The 19,079-nt window shown below is 46.4% G+C and overlaps 1 protein-coding gene across 1 annotated transcript in view; it reads right to left on the bottom strand.

Moving 5' to 3' along the window:
* Positions 1–889: 889 nt before the first annotated feature.
* The window catches only part of eps8a (epidermal growth factor receptor pathway substrate 8a), a gene marked incomplete at both ends in the record, with an annotated part of 66,574 nt that continues 48,384 nt past the window's right edge, over positions 890–19,079 (bottom strand). The window contains 3 exons of the mRNA XM_038982358.1: positions 890–1,022; positions 2,905–3,088; positions 15,382–15,622. Of these exons, the coding sequence (XP_038838286.1) occupies positions 890–1,022; positions 2,905–3,088; positions 15,382–15,622 (558 nt within the window). The remainder of the gene's footprint in view (positions 1,023–2,904; positions 3,089–15,381; positions 15,623–19,079) is intronic.

Below are 19,079 nucleotides of genomic sequence, written 5' to 3'. Positions count from 1 at the left end.
AATAAGATAAACATTTTTAATACATTTGCAAAAAAAAAAAAAACTGTTTTCACTTTGTCATTAAGGGTTATTGTGTGTAGATTGACGAGGAAAAACATTAATTTAATCCATTTTAGAATAAGGCTGCAACGCAACAAAATACGGAAAAAGCACTGGTGTTTACAGGTACACACAGGTGTTTGCAGGTACTGTGATGACATCAAACACATTCAGAAGAAGAGATTCAAGGTTCTGTGATGACATCAACACACTCAGAAGAAGAGATTCAGGGTTCTGTGATGACATCAACACACTCAGAAAAAGAGATTCAGGGTTCTGTGATGACATCAACACACTCAGAAGAAGAGATTCCCTAAAGCAGACTCCCAGACAGTAGAATCCTCTGAACTACACTAGCCACAATGCAACACTGGGTTCAAACATTTAGCCCAAGTGGACTTTTCAACACAGTCTGGACGTTGGATAGCTAAACACTTCCGATCAGGTTTAACCCTGCAGTCTGCCTTGAGGCAGCTATGACTGGCTGCCTTCCGATCAGGTTTAACCCTGCAGTCTGCCTTGAGGCAGCTATGACTGGCTGCCTTCCGTTCAGGTTTAACCCTGCACTCTGCCTTGAGGCAGCTATGACTGGCTGCCTTCCGTTCAGGTTTAACCCTGCAGTCTGCCTTGAGGCAGCTATGACTGGCTGCCTTCCGTTCAGGTTTAACCCTGCACTCTGCCTTGAGGCAGCTATGACTGGCTGCCTTCCGTTCAGGTTTAACCCTGCACTCTGCCTTGAGGCAGCTAGCTACTGCATCTTTATCCCTGGTCGAACAGTGTTAATCAGCTAGCTTGCAGGGTTAGCCGGCTCAGTGTCATCAGGTTTAGTAAGAGGAGAAGCACTACCCACCTCCAGAGCAGCCTTCTGGACGGTCACCTGACTGAAGACCCTGGCCCCGTCGTCTGGACACACCGTCTTCAGCTCCTCCTTATTCAGAGAGAACAGCTGGGCTCCGGTTAATACTCCCAGACTGGTAATGGTACTATAGAGACGGGTAGGAGCACAGGAGATAGAATAGAAATAGACATCAGCCACACCAGAGTTGAGCTCATTCATTTAAATAGTAAAAAGCACAGGACCCAGAATAGAACCTTGGGGGACACCAGCAATCACCTCCACATAGTCAGATAGAACTAATATTTATACATGTCCAGTGTGACTTACAACGAGTTGAATCCCTTCAGCTGTAGCCAGGCCTTGACCTCGTCAGGAGAGGAGATATCAGGACTATACCGTACTATAGGATGTATTCTCATATAGATATACAGATGATATTATATACATATACACAACCGTTCAAAAGTTTGGGGTCACTTAGAAATGTCCTTTTCTTTTTTTAAAGAAAAGCAAAATATTGTTCTATTAAAATAACATCAAATTGATCAGAAATACAGTGTAGACAATGTTAATGTTGTAAATGACTATTGTAGCTGGAAACTGCAGATTTGGGTGTCTATGTACTGTAATGTCTTGTGTTAGCTAATCCAAGTTTATAATTTTAAAAGGCTAATTGATCATTAGAAAACCCTTTTGCAATTATGTTAGCACAGCTGAAAACTGTTCTGATTAAAGAAGCAATAAAACTGGCCTTCTTTAGACTAGTTGAGTATCTGGAGCATCAGCATTTGTGGGTTCGATTACAGGCTCAAAATGGCCAGAAACAAAGAACTTTCTCCTGAAACTCGTCAGTCTATTCTTGTTCTGAGAAATGAAGGCTATTCCATGCGAGAAATTGCCAAGAAACTGAAGATCTCGTACAACGCTGTGTACTACTCCCTTCACAGAACAGCACAAACTGGCTCTAACCAGAATACAAAGAGGAGTGGGAGGCCCCGGTGCACAACTGAGCAAGAGGACAAGTACATTAGAGTGTCTAGTTTGAGAAACAGACGCCTTACAAGTCCTCAACTGGCAGCTTCATTAAATAGTACCTGCAAAACACCAGTCTCAACGTCAACAGTGAAGAGACGACTCCGGGATGTTGGCCTTCTAGGAAGAGTTGTAAAGAAAAAGCCTTATCTCAGACTGGCCAATAAAAATAAAAGATTAAGATGGGCAAAAGAACACAGACCCTGGACAGAGGAAGATTGGAAAAAAGTGTTATGGACAGACGAATCTAAGTTTGAGGTGTTCGGATCACAAAGAGGAACATTCGTGCGATGCAGAAAAAATGAAAGGATGCTGGAGGAGTGCTTGATGCCATCTGTCAAGCATGGTGGAGGCAATGTGATGGTCTGGAGGTGCTTTGGTGGTGGTAAAGTGGGAGATTTGTACAGGGTTAAAGGGATCTTGAAGATGGAAGGCCATCACTCCATTTTGTAACGCCATTCCATACCCTGTGGACGGCGCTTAATTATGAGCCAATTTCCTCCTACAACAGGACAATGACCCAAAGCACAGCTCCAAACTATGCAATAACTATTTAGGGAAGAAGCAGTCAGCTGGTATTCTGTCTATAATGGAGTGGCCAGCACAGTCACCGGATCTCAACCCTATTGAGCTGTTGTGGGAGCAGCTTGACCGTATGGTACGTAAGAAGTGCCCATCAAGCCAATCCAACTTGTGGGAGGTGCTTCAGGAAGCATAAAGTGAAATCTCGTCAGATTACCTCAACAAATTGACAACTAGAATGCCAAAGGTCTGCAAGGCTGTAATTGCAGCAAATGGAGGATTCTTTGACGAAAGCAAAGTTTGAAGGACACAATTATTATTTTAATTAAAAATCATTATTTAGAACCTTGTCAACGTCTTGACTATATTTCCTATTAATATTGCAACTAATTTCATGTATGTTTTTATGGAAAACAAGGACATTTCTAAGTGACCCCAAACTGTTGAATGGTAGTGTATATTAAATGACGTACACAGAGCTGAATCCCTTCAGCTGTAGCCAGGCCTTGACCTCGTCAGGGGAGGAGTCGTATGTGACGTTGACGGACGGGAGGGAGGTGCTGCGAGCAGGAACAGCAAACTTCTTGTTGGCGCTTCGACCCAACGTGAGGCGATGCATCAACTCATCCTGAACCTCCTCCATGTTGGACTTCCTCCCTAAAGGACACAACATAACACAGACACAACATTAACCATACCACCTAACCCTAAACCCTGACCCTAACCCCAACTCTAACCCTGACCCTCCATGTTGGACTTCCTCCCTACAGGACGCAACATAACACAGACACAACATTAACCATACCACCTAACCCTAAACCCTGACCCTAACCCCAACTCTAACCCTGACCCTCCATGTTGGACTTCCTCCCTACAGGACGCAACATAACACAGACACAACATTAACCATACCACCTAACCCTAACCCTAACCCCAACCCTAAACCCTGACCCAACCCTAACCCTAAACCCTGACCCTGACCCTAACCCTAACCCCAACCCTAAACCCTGACCCAACCCTAACCCTAAACCCTGACCCAACCCTAACCCTAAACCCTGACCCTGACCCTAACCCTAAACCCTGACCCTAAACCCTGACCCTAACCCCAACCCTAAACCCTGACCCTAACCCTAAACCCTGACCCTGACCCTAAACCCTGACCCTAAACCCTGACCCTAACCCCAACCCTAAACCCTGACCCTAAACCCTAACCCTAACCCCAACCCTAAACCCTGACCCTAACCCCAACCCTAACCCCAACCCTAAACCCTGACCCTAACCCCAACCCTAAACCCTGACCCTAAACCCTAAACCCTGACCCTAATCCTAAACCCTGACCCTAACCCCAAACCCTGACCCTTAACCCTAAACCCTGACCCCAACCCTAAACCCTGACCCTAACCCCTGACCCTAACCCCAACCCCAACCCCAACCCTAAACCCTGACCCTAACCCCAACCCTAAACTCTGACCCTAACCCCAAACCCTGACCCTTAACCCTAAACCCCTGACCCTAACCCCAACCCTAAACCCTAAACCCTAACCCCGACCCTGACCCCTGACCCTAACCCCAACCCTGACCCCTGACCCTAACCCAAACCCTAAACCCTGACCCTAACCCCAACCCTAAACCCTGACCCTAATCCTAATCCAGACTCCTGATATTAACCCTGCCCACCGCCAGCCACCAGGAAGTAAACATTATAGTACCGACACCTTGCCCGGAGAAACAGTATGACATCATAAGAGTCTACAACCCTCTGTCAGGGAAAACAGACACCCAACAACAGCCATTAGGTCACCAGGAGACATTACAGTACATAGACACCCAACAACCATTAGATCACCAGGAGACATTACAGTACATAGACACCCAACAACCATTAGATCACCAGGAGACATTACAGTACATAGACACCCAACAACAGCCATTAGGTCACCAGGAGACATTACAGTACATAGACACCCAACACCAGCCATTAGATCACCAGGAGACATTACAGTACATAGACACCCAACAACCATTAGGTCACCAGGAGACATTACAGTACATAGACACCCAACAACCATTAGATCACCAGGAGACATTACAGTACATAGTCACCCAACAACAGCCACCAGATCACCAGGAGACATTACAGTACATAGACACCCAACAACCATTAGGTCACCAGGAGACATTACAGTACATAGACACCCAACAACCATTAGATCACCAGGAGACATTACAGTACATAGACACCCAACAACCATTAGGTCACCAGGAGACATTACAGTACATAGACACCCAACAACAGCCATTAGGTCACCAGGAGACATTACAGTACATAGACACCCAACAACAACCATTAGATCACCAGGAGACATTACAGTACATAGACACCCAACAACCATTAGGTCACCAGGAGACATTACAATACATAGACACCCAACAACAGCCATTAGATCACCAGGAGACATTACAGTACATAGACACCTAACAACAACCATTAGATCACCAGGAGACATTACAGTACATAGACACCTAACAACAACCATTAGATCACCAGGAGACATTACAGTACATAGACACCCAACAACCATTAGGTCACCAGGAGACATTACAGTACATAGACACCCAACAACCATTAGGTCACCAGGAGACATTAGAGTACATAGACACCCAACAACAGCCACCAGATCACCAGGAGACATTACAGTACATAGACACCCAACAACCATTAGGTCACCAGGAGACATTACAGTACATAGACACCCAACAGCCATTAGGTCACCAGGAGACATTACAGTACATAGACACCCAACAGCCATTAGGTCACCAGGAGACATTACAGTACATAGACACCCAACAACAGCCATTAGGTCACCAGGAGACATTACAGTACATAGACACCCAACAACAGCCATTAGGTCACCAGGAGACATTACAGTACATAGACAACCAACAACCATTAGGTCACCAGGAGACATTACAGTACATAGACACCCAACAACAGCCATTAGGTCACCAGGAGACATTACAGTACATAGACACCCAACAACAGCCATTAGTTCACCAGGAGACATTACAGTACATAGACACCCAACAACAGCCATTAGATCACCAGGAGACATTACAGTACATAGACACCCAACAACAGCCACCAGATCACCAGGAGACATTACAGTACATAGACACCCAACAACAGCCATTAGATCACCAGGAGACATTACAGTACATAGACACCCAACAGCCATTAGATCACCAGGAGACATTACAGTACATAGACACCCAACAACAGCCATAAGGTCACCAGGAGACATTACAGTACATAGACACCCAACAGCCATTAGATCACCAGGAGACATTACAGTACATAAACACCCAACAACCATTAGGTCACCAGGAGACATTACAGTACATAGACACCCAACAACCATTAGGTCACCAGGAGACATTACAGTACATAGACACCCAACAACCACCAGATCACCAGGAGACATTACAGTACATAGACACCCAACAACAGCCATTAGGTCACCAGGAGACATTACAGTACATAGACACCTAACAACAACCATTAGGTCACCAGGAGACATTACAGTACATAGACACCCAACAACAGCCACCAGATCACCAGGAGACATTACAGTACATAGACACCCAACAACAGCCATTAGATCCCCAGGAGACATTACAGTACATAGACACCCAACAACAGCCACCAGATCACCAGGAGACATTACAGTACATAGTCACCCAACAGCCACCAGATCACCAGGAGACATTACAGTACATAGACACCCAACAACCATTAGGTCACCAGGAGACATTACAGTACATAGACACCCAACAACAGCCACCAGATCACCAGGAGACATTACAGTACATAGACACCCAACAACCATTAGATCACCAGGAGACATTACAGTACATAGACACCCAACAACCATTAGATCACCAGGAGACATTACAGTACATAGACACCCAACAACAGCCATTAGGTCACCAGGAGACATTACAGTACATAGACACCCAACACCAGCCATTAGATCACCAGGAGACATTACAGTACATAGACACCCAACAACCATTAGGTCACCAGGAGACATTACAGTACATAGACACCCAACAACCATTAGATCACCAGGAGACATTACAGTACATAGTCACCCAACAACAGCCACCAGATCACCAGGAGACATTACAGTACATAGACACCCAACAACCATTAGGTCACCAGGAGACATTACAGTACATAGACACCCAACAACCATTAGATCACCAGGAGACATTACAGTACATAGACACCCAACAACCATTAGGTCACCAGGAGACATTACAGTACATAGACACCCAACAACAGCCATTAGGTCACCAGGAGACATTACAGTACATAGACACCCAACAACAACCATTAGATCACCAGGAGACATTACAGTACATAGACACCCAACAACCATTAGGTCACCAGGAGACATTACAATACATAGACACCCAACAACAGCCATTAGATCACCAGGAGACATTACAGTACATAGACACCTAACAACAACCATTAGATCACCAGGAGACATTACAGTACATAGACACCTAACAACAACCATTAGATCACCAGGAGACATTACAGTACATAGACACCCAACAACCATTAGGTCACCAGGAGACATTACAGTACATAGACACCCAACAACCATTAGGTCACCAGGAGACATTAGAGTACATAGACACCCAACAACAGCCACCAGATCACCAGGAGACATTACAGTACATAGACACCCAACAACCATTAGGTCACCAGGAGACATTACAGTACATAGACACCCAACAGCCATTAGGTCACCAGGAGACATTACAGTACATAGACACCCAACAGCCATTAGGTCACCAGGAGACATTACAGTACATAGACACCCAACAACAGCCATTAGGTCACCAGGAGACATTACAGTACATAGACACCCAACAACAGCCATTAGGTCACCAGGAGACATTACAGTACATAGACAACCAACAACCATTAGGTCACCAGGAGACATTACAGTACATAGACACCCAACAACAGCCATTAGGTCACCAGGAGACATTACAGTACATAGACACCCAACAACAGCCATTAGGTCACCAGGAGACATTACAGTACATAGACACCCAACAACAGCCATTAGATCACCAGGAGACATTACAGTACATAGACACCCAACAACAGCCACGAGATCACCAGGAGACATTACAGTACATAGACACCCAACAACAGCCATTAGATCACCAGGAGACATTACAGTACATAGACACCCAACAGCCATTAGATCACCAGGAGACATTACAGTACATAGACACCCAACAACAGCCATAAGGTCACCAGGAGACATTACAGTACATAGACACCCAACAGCCATTAGATCACCAGGAGACATTACAGTACATAAACACCCAACAACCATTAGGTCACCAGGAGACATTACAGTACATAGACACCCAACAACCATTAGGTCACCAGGAGACATTACAGTACATAGACACCCAACAACCACCAGATCACCAGGAGACATTACAGTACATAGACACCCAACAACAGCCATTAGGTCACCAGGAGACATTACAGTACATAGACACCTAACAACAACCATTAGGTCACCAGGAGACATTACAGTACATAGACACCCAACAACAGCCACCAGATCACCAGGAGACATTACAGTACATAGACACCCAACAACAGCCATTAGATCCCCAGGAGACATTACAGTACATAGACACCCAACAACAGCCACCAGATCACCAGGAGACATTACAGTACATAGTCACCCAACAGCCACCAGATCACCAGGAGACATTACAGTACATAGACACCCAACAACCATTAGGTCACCAGGAGACATTACAGTACATAGACACCCAACAACAGCCACCAGATCACCAGGAGACATTACAGTACATAGACACCCAACAACAGCCATTAGATCCCCAGGAGACATTACAGTACATAGACACCCAACAACAGCCACCAGATCACCAGGAGACATTACAGTACATAGTCACCCAACAGCCACCAGATCACCAGGAGACATTACAGTACATAGACACCCAACAACCATTAGGTCACCAGGAGACATTACAGTACATAGACACCCAACAACCATTAGGTCACCAGGAGACATTACAGTACATAGACACCCAACAACAGCCATCAGATCACCAGGAGACATTACAGTACATAGACACCCAACAACAGCCATTAGATCACCAGGAGACATTACAGTACATAGACACCCAACAACCATTAGGTCACCAGGAGACATTACAGTACATAGACACCTAACAACAACCATTAGGTCACCAGGAGACATTACAGTACATAGACACCCAACAGCAATAAGGTCACCAGGAGACATTACAGTACATAGACACCCAACAACAGCCATTAGATCACCAGGAGACATTACAGTACATAGACACCCAACAACCATTAGGTCACCAGGAGACATTACAGTACATAGACACCCAACAACCATTAGGTCACCAGGAGACATTACAGTACATAGACACCCAACAGCCATTAGGTCACCAGGAGACATTACAGTACATAGACACCCAACAGCCATTAGGTCACCAGGAGACATTACAGTACATAGACACCCAACAACAGCCATTAGATCACCAGGAGACATTACAGTACATAGACACCCAACAGCCATTAGATCACCAGGAGACATTACAGTACATAGACACCCAACAACCATTAGGTCACCAGGAGACATTACAGTACATAGTCACCCAACAACAGCCACCAGATCACCAGGAGACATTACAGTACATAGACAACCAACAACCATTAGGTCACCAGGAGACATTACAGTACATAGTCACCCAACAACAACCATTAGGTCACCAGGAGACATTACAGTAGATAGACACCCAACAACAGCCACCAGATCACCAGGAGACATTACAGTACATAGACACCCAACAACCATTAGGTCACCAGGAGACATTACAGTACATAGACACCCAACAACCATTAGATCACCAGGAGACATTACAGTACATAGACACCCAACAACCATTAGGTCACCAGGAGACATTACAGTACATAGACACCCAACAACAGCCATTAGGTCACCAGGAGACATTACAGTACATAGACACCCAACAACAACCATTAGATCACCAGGAGACATTACAGTACATAGACACCCAACAACCATTAGGTCACCAGGAGACATTACAATACATAGACACCCAACAACAGCCATTAGATCACCAGGAGACATTACAGTACATAGACACCTAACAACAACCATTAGATCACCAGGAGACATTACAGTACATAGACACCTAACAACAGCCACCAGATCACCAGGAGACATTACAGTACATAGACACCCAACAACCATTAGGTCACCAGGAGACATTACAGTACATAGACACCCAACAGCCATTAGGTCACCAGGAGACATTACAGTACATAGACACCCAACAGCCATTAGGTCACCAGGAGACATTACAGTACATAGACACCCAACAACAGCCATTAGGTCACCAGGAGACATTACAGTACATAGACACCCAACAACAGCCATTAGGTCACCAGGAGACATTACAGTACATAGACAACCAACAACCATTAGGTCACCAGGAGACATTACAGTACATAGACACCCAACAACAGCCATTAGGTCACCAGGAGACATTACAGTACATAGACACCCAACAACAGCCATTAGGTCACCAGGAGACATTACAGTACATAGACACCCAACAACAGCCATTAGATCACCAGGAGACATTACAGTACATAGACACCCAACAACAGCCACCAGATCACCAGGAGACATTACAGTACATAGACACCCAACAACAGCCATTAGATCACCAGGAGACATTACAGTACATAGACACCCAACAGCCATTAGATCACCAGGAGACATTACAGTACATAGACACCCAACAACAGCCATAAGGTCACCAGGAGACATTACAGTACATAGACACCCAACAGCCATTAGATCACCAGGAGACATTACAGTACATAAACACCCAACAACCATTAGGTCACCAGGAGACATTACAGTACATAGACACCCAACAACCATTAGGTCACCAGGAGACATTACAGTACATAGACACCCAACAACCACCAGATCACCAGGAGACATTACAGTACATAGACACCCAACAACAGCCATTAGGTCACCAGGAGACATTACAGTACATAGACACCTAACAACAACCATTAGGTCACCAGGAGACATTACAGTACATAGACACCCAACAACAGCCACCAGATCACCAGGAGACATTACAGTACATAGACACCCAACAACAGCCATTAGATCCCCAGGAGACATTACAGTACATAGACACCCAACAACAGCCACCAGATCACCAGGAGACATTACAGTACATAGTCACCCAACAGCCACCAGATCACCAGGAGACATTACAGTACATAGACACCCAACAACCATTAGGTCACCAGGAGACATTACAGTACATAGACACCCAACAACAGCCACCAGATCACCAGGAGACATTACAGTACATAGACACCCAACAACAGCCATTAGATCCCCAGGAGACATTACAGTACATAGACACCCAACAACAGCCACCAGATCACCAGGAGACATTACAGTACATAGTCACCCAACAGCCACCAGATCACCAGGAGACATTACAGTACATAGACACCCAACAACCATTAGGTCACCAGGAGACATTACAGTACATAGACACCCAACAACCATTAGGTCACCAGGAGACATTACAGTACATAGACACCCAACAACAGCCATCAGATCACCAGGAGACATTACAGTACATAGACACCCAACAACAGCCATTAGATCACCAGGAGACATTACAGTACATAGACACCCAACAACCATTAGGTCACCAGGAGACATTACAGTACATAGACACCTAACAACAACCATTAGGTCACCAGGAGACATTACAGTACATAGACACCCAACAGCAATAAGGTCACCAGGAGACATTACAGTACATAGACACCCAACAACAGCCATTAGATCACCAGGAGACATTACAGTACATAGACACCCAACAACCATTAGGTCACCAGGAGACATTACAGTACATAGACACCCAACAACCATTAGGTCACCAGGAGACATTACAGTACATAGACACCCAACAGCCATTAGGTCACCAGGAGACATTACAGTACATAGACACCCAACAGCCATTAGGTCACCAGGAGACATTACAGTACATAGACACCCAACAACAGCCATTAGATCACCAGGAGACATTACAGTACATAGACACCCAACAGCCATTAGATCACCAGGAGACATTACAGTACATAGACACCCAACAACCATTAGGTCACCAGGAGACATTACAGTACATAGTCACCCAACAACAGCCACCAGATCACCAGGAGACATTACAGTACATAGACAACCAACAACCATTAGGTCACCAGGAGACATTACAGTACATAGTCACCCAACAACAACCATTAGGTCACCAGGAGACATTACAGTAGATAGACACCCAACAACAGCCACCAGATCACCAGGAGACATTACAGTACATAGACACCCAACAACCATTAGGTCACCAGGAGACATTACAGTACATAGACACCCAACAACCATTAGATCACCAGGAGACATTACAGTACATAGACACCCAACAACCATTAGGTCACCAGGAGACATTACAGTACATAGACACCCAACAACAGCCATTAGGTCACCAGGAGACATTACAGTACATAGACACCCAACAACAACCATTAGATCACCAGGAGACATTACAGTACATAGACACCCAACAACCATTAGGTCACCAGGAGACATTACAATACATAGACACCCAACAACAGCCATTAGATCACCAGGAGACATTACAGTACATAGACACCTAACAACAACCATTAGATCACCAGGAGACATTACAGTACATAGACACCTAACAACAACCATTAGATCACCAGGAGACATTACAGTACATAGACACCCAACAACCATTAGGTCACCAGGAGACATTACAGTACATAGACACCCAACAACCATTAGGTCACCAGGAGACATTAGAGTACATAGACACCCAACAACAGCCACCAGATCACCAGGAGACATTACAGTACATAGACACCCAACAACCATTAGGTCACCAGGAGACATTACAGTACATAGACACCCAACAGCCATTAGGTCACCAGGAGACATTACAGTACATAGACACCCAACAGCCATTAGGTCACCAGGAGACATTACAGTACATAGACACCCAACAACAGCCATTAGGTCACCAGGAGACATTACAGTACATAGACACCCAACAACAGCCATTAGGTCACCAGGAGACATTACAGTACATAGACAACCAACAACCATTAGGTCACCAGGAGACATTACAGTACATAGACACCCAACAACAGCCATTAGGTCACCAGGAGACATTACAGTACATAGACACCCAACAACAGCCATTAGGTCACCAGGAGACATTACAGTACATAGACACCCAACAACAGCCATTAGATCACCAGGAGACATTACAGTACATAGACACCCAACAACAGCCACCAGATCACCAGGAGACATTACAGTACATAGACACCCAACAACAGCCATTAGATCACCAGGAGACATTACAGTACATAGACACCCAACAGCCATTAGATCACCAGGAGACATTACAGTACATAGACACCCAACAACAGCCATAAGGTCACCAGGAGACATTACAGTACATAGACACCCAACAGCCATTAGATCACCAGGAGACATTACAGTACATAAACACCCAACAACCATTAGGTCACCAGGAGACATTACAGTACATAGACACCCAACAACCATTAGGTCACCAGGAGACATTACAGTACATAGACACCCAACAACCACCAGATCACCAGGAGACATTACAGTACATAGACACCCAACAACAGCCATTAGGTCACCAGGAGACATTACAGTACATAGACACCTAACAACAACCATTAGGTCACCAGGAGACATTACAGTACATAGACACCCAACAACAGCCACCAGATCACCAGGAGACATTACAGTACATAGACACCCAACAACAGCCATTAGATCCCCAGGAGACATTACAGTACATAGACACCCAACAACAGCCACCAGATCACCAGGAGACATTACAGTACATAGTCACCCAACAGCCACCAGATCACCAGGAGACATTACAGTACATAGACACCCAACAACCATTAGGTCACCAGGAGACATTACAGTACATAGACACCCAACAACAGCCACCAGATCACCAGGAGACATTACAGTACATAGACACCCAACAACAGCCATTAGATCCCCAGGAGACATTACAGTACATAGACACCCAACAACAGCCACCAGATCACCAGGAGACATTACAGTACATAGTCACCCAACAGCCACCAGATCACCAGGAGACATTACAGTACATAGACACCCAACAACCATTAGGTCACCAGGAGACATTACAGTACATAGACACCCAACAACCATTAGGTCACCAGGAGACATTACAGTACATAGACACCCAACAACAGCCATCAGATCACCAGGAGACATTACAGTACATAGACACCCAACAACAGCCATTAGATCACCAGGAGACATTACAGTACATAGACACCCAACAACCATTAGGTCACCAGGAGACATTACAGTACATAGACACCTAACAACAACCATTAGGTCACCAGGAGACATTACAGTACATAGACACCCAACAGCAATAAGGTCACCAGGAGACATTACAGTACATAGACACCCAACAACAGCCATTAGATCACCAGGAGACATTACAGTACATAGACACCCAACAACCATTAGGTCACCAGGAGACATTACAGTACATAGACACCCAACAACCATTAGGTCACCAGGAGACATTACAGTACATAGACACCCAACAGCCATTAGGTCACCAGGAGACATTACAGTACATAGACACCCAACAGCCATTAGGTCACCAGGAGACATTACAGTACATAGACACCCAACAACAGCCATTAGATCACCAGGAGACATTACAGTACATAGACACCCAACAGCCATTAGATCACCAGGAGACATTACAGTACATAGACACCCAACAACCATTAGGTCACCAGGAGACATTACAGTACATAGTCACCCAACAACAGCCACCAGATCACCAGGAGACATTACAGTACATAGACAACCAACAACCATTAGGTCACCAGGAGACATTACAGTACATAGTCACCCAACAACAACCATTAGGTCACCAGGAGACATTACAGTAGATAGACACCCAACAACAGCCATTAGGTCACCAGGAGACATTACAGTACATAGACACCCAACAACCATTAGGTCACCAGGAGACATTACAGTACATAGACACCCAACAACAGCCATTAGATCACCAGGAGACATTACAGTACATAGACACCCAACAACAGCCATTAGATCACCAGGAGACATTACAGTACATAGACACCCAACAACAGCCATTAGATCACCAGGAGACATTACAGTACATAGACACCCAACAACAACCATTAGATCACCAGGAGACATTACAGTACATAGACACCCAACAACAACCATTAGGTCACCAGGAGACATTACAGTACATAGACACCCAACAACCATTAGGTCACCAGGAGACATTACAGTACATAGACACCCAACAACCATTAGGTCACCAGGAGACATTACAGTACATAGACACCCAACAACAGCCACCAGATCACCAGGAGACATTACAGTACATAGACACCCAACAACAACCATTAGGTCACCAGGAGACATTACAGTACATAGACACCCAACAACCATTAGGTCACCAGGAGACATTACAGTACATAGACACCCAACAACCATTAGATCACCAGGAGACATTACATTACATAGACACCCAACAACAGCCATTAGGTCACCAGGAGACATTACAGTACATAGACACCCAACAACCTTTCCTAAAGTTACATGAAGACAGGCGTGACTTACGGTTGACTGGCAGGGGCCTCTGGTTTGGGTGGTCTCTCATGGTGACGCTGCCTGGGATGCTTCCGGCGTCGCTGGAGGTGTTGCTGCTCTGTCTGCTCACCGTACTGGGCGGGGGCCGAGGGGGTTCGGCCGGGGGGGGCAGGGGAGGGGTGGGGAGACGTGGAGGGGCAGGAGGGAGGGGTGTAGGGATGGGGGGCATGGGGGTGGCCATGGGTTTGGGGACGTAGTCCGTCCGCTGTTTCTGAGGAGGAGAAGAGACGAGGAGACTGCAGTGGTGAACTCAGAACAGATCTAGCCTGGGACTCCCGAGTGGTGCAGTGGTCTAAGGCACTGCATCGCAGTTTTAGTCCAGCCTCTGGGTTTGAGTCCAGGCTCTGTCGCAGCCGGCCGCGACCGGGAGACCCATGAGGCGGCGCACAATTGGCCCAGCGTCGTCTGGGTTAGGGGAGGGTTTGGTCGGCAGGGAAGTTCTTGTCTCATCGTGCATGAGCAACTCCTGTGGCGGGCCGGGCGCAGTGGACGCTGACACGGTCGCCAGGTGTACGAAGTGTTTCCTCCGGCACATTGGTGCGGCTGGCTTCCGGGTTAAGTGGGCATTGTGTCAAGAAGCAGTGCGGCCTGGTTGGGTTGTGTTTTGGAGGACGCACGGCTCTCGACCTTTGCCTCTCTCAAGTCCGTACGGGAGTTGCAGCGATGAGACAAGACTGTAACTACCAATTGGATACCACAAAATTGTGGAGAAAAGGGGTAAAAAAATAAATATAATAATAAAAAATAAAAAAAGTATAAAATAACAGATCTAGCCTACAATCATCACCAACAGAATCCATCCACTGTATTAATATGAAGCAGACGTTGCTTAGTTACCTCGTTCAACTCTCCCAGTAATTGCTTGCATGAGGAGATGGAAATAAAACACGGTTATGAGGTGTTGTACTGTACTTTGCCCAAGGCACCGCAAACTCACTCAGGTGAAACCACAGCACCTTGACAAGGCACACCGCAAACTCACTCAGGTGAAACCACAGCACCTTGACAAGGCACCGCACACTCACTCAGGTGAAACCACAGCACCTTGACAAGGCACCGCAAACTCACTCAGGTGAAACCACAGCACCTTGACAAGGCACCGCAAACTCACTCAGGTGAAACCACAGCACCTTGACAAGGCACCGCAAACTCACTCAGGTGAAACCACAGCACCTTGACAAGGCACCGCAAACTCACTCAGGTGAAACCACAGCACCTTGACAAGGCACCGCAAACTCACTCAGGTGAAACCACAGCACCTTGACAAGGCACCGCACACTCACTCAGGTGAAACCACAGCACCTTGACAAGGCACCGCAAACTCACTCAGGTGCAAAGACAACTGACAAGAAACCTCGAAACCACAGCACATTGACAAGGCGGTGTAACATGGTTCAGATGAAACCACAGCACATTGACAAGGCGGTGTAACATGGTTCTGATGAAACCACAGCACATTGACAAGGCGGTGTAACATGGTTCAGATGAAACCACAGCACATTGACAAGGCGGTGTAACATGGCTCAGATGAAACCACAGCACCTTGACAAGGCGGTGTAACATGGTTCAGATGAAACCACAGCACCTTGACAAGGCGGTGTAACATGGTTCAGATGAAACCACAGCACCTTGACAAGGCGGTGTAACATGGTTCAGATGAAACCACAGCACATTGACAAGGCGGTGTAACATGGTTCAGATGAAACCACAGCACATTGACAAGGCGGTGTAACATGGTTCAGATGAAACCACAGCACATTGACAAGGCGGTGTAACATGGTTCAGATGAAACCACAGGGAGGAGGATATAGAGGGAGGGATTCTAGACGTCTAACATGGAAGGGAGCCAGTAGCTCGGCTAGATGGGAAATCGAAACACTACAGCAGGGATGTAGGCCCTTGGGAACTCATTCAGGGTCTCAACTTACTGATGACAGTTATAATAGTAGAATGAACAAGGTACAATTTTGAAATGTGTTTGTGTATCAGCAGTTTTTCTCTTGTTATGTCAGACACTGACAGTCACTCAATTAGCCCATGTCAGCTAAATAAATGTAGATTGGTAAATTAGTCTAGCCCTCTATCTAAACTTGAGGTAATCATGGTCGAATTACTGAAAAGTGGGTATTTCTGTTAGTCACTCTCACTCAGATATCCTATAAAAAACTGCAAACATTACTCTCTGCCCCCGGACCTGAGTAAAGATGACCACACCCGTGGGAAAGGTCACTATGGTGATGGATAAATGTGTAGAATTACAGGAAATTAACTGTAAAACATAATGTCACTTAGGGCCCCCAGAAGGTTAGGGCCGGCTCTGACTGCAGAAGGTTAGGGCCGGCTCCGACTGCAGAAGGTTAGGGCCGGCTCCGACTGCAGAAGGTTAGGGCCGGCTCCGACTGCAGAAGGTTAGGGCCGGCTCCGACTGCAGAAGGTTAGGGACGGCTCCGACTGCAGAAGGTTAGGGACGGCTCCGACTGCAGAAGGTTAGGGCCGGCTCCGACTGCAGAAGGTTAGGGCCGGCTCCGACTGCAGAAGGTTAGGGCCGGCTCCGACTGCAGAAGGTTAGGGCCGGCTCCGACTGCAGAAGGTTAGGGCCGGCTCCGACTGCAGAAGGTTAGAGCCGGCTCCGACTGCAGAAGGTTAGGGCCGGCTCCGACTGCAGAAGGTTAGGGCCGGCTCCGACTGCAGAAGGTTAGGGCCGGCTCCGACTGCAGAAGGTTAGGGCCGGCTCCGACTGCAGAAGGTTAGGGCCGGCTCCGACTGCAGAAGGTTAGGGCCGGCTCCGACTGCAGAAGGTTAGGGCCGGCTCCGACTGCAGAAGGTTAGGGCCGGCTCCGACTGCAGAAGGTTAGGGCCGGCTCCGACTGCAGAAGGTTAGGGCCGGCTCCGACTGCAGAAGGTTAGGGCCGGCTCCGACTGCAGAAGGTTAGGGCCGGCTCTGACTGCAGAAGGTTAGGGGGTATGTGTGGGTATGGAAGTGGGTAAACAGACTCGCGAGCCACTGCAGCACCCTCATGATAAGTTCAGATTTTTGTGGCCCACATCAAAGTTGCCCATCCCTGCACTAGAGGCACTCAGCACACAGCCATTCTCACCCAGAGCCATATATACTGTATGTACAGTATGACTCTGGTCCAACCAACCATACCTTGAACAACTCAAACTCCTTCTTTGGCATCATTAGCTTCATGTGAAAGACAATGAGGAGCAGGTGGAAATGAGACAGACAGACAGATGAATATGAGATGTATGACAGGGACATGATTTAATGGCTGACGAGATGCTTTACTCTGTCAATAGGACTGGTGGAACATGTAGAGGAGAGGAGTCTACAGTCGTGGCCAAAAGTTTTTGACACAAATATACATTTTCACAAAGTCTGCCTCAGTGTCTTTAGATATTTTTGTTAGATGTTACTATGGAATACTGAAGTATAATTACAAGCATTTCATAAGTGTCAAAGGCTTTTATTGACAATTACATGAAGTTGATGCAAAGAGACAATATTTGCAGTGTTGACCCTTCTTTTTCAAGACCTCTGCAATCCGCCCTGGCATGCTGTCAATTAACTTCTGGGCCACATCCTGACTGATGGCAGCCCATTCTTGCATAATCAATGCTTGGAGTTTGTCAGAATTTGTGGGGTTTTGTTTGTCCACCCGCCT

This window comes from Salvelinus namaycush, unplaced genomic scaffold (genome assembly GCF_016432855.1).
Source record: "Salvelinus namaycush isolate Seneca unplaced genomic scaffold, SaNama_1.0 Scaffold1137, whole genome shotgun sequence".
NCBI classification, from domain to species: domain Eukaryota; kingdom Metazoa; phylum Chordata; class Actinopteri; order Salmoniformes; family Salmonidae; genus Salvelinus; species Salvelinus namaycush.
The sequence above is the reverse complement of the archived record's forward strand: the minus strand, read 5'-3'. Positions and strand labels throughout refer to the sequence as shown.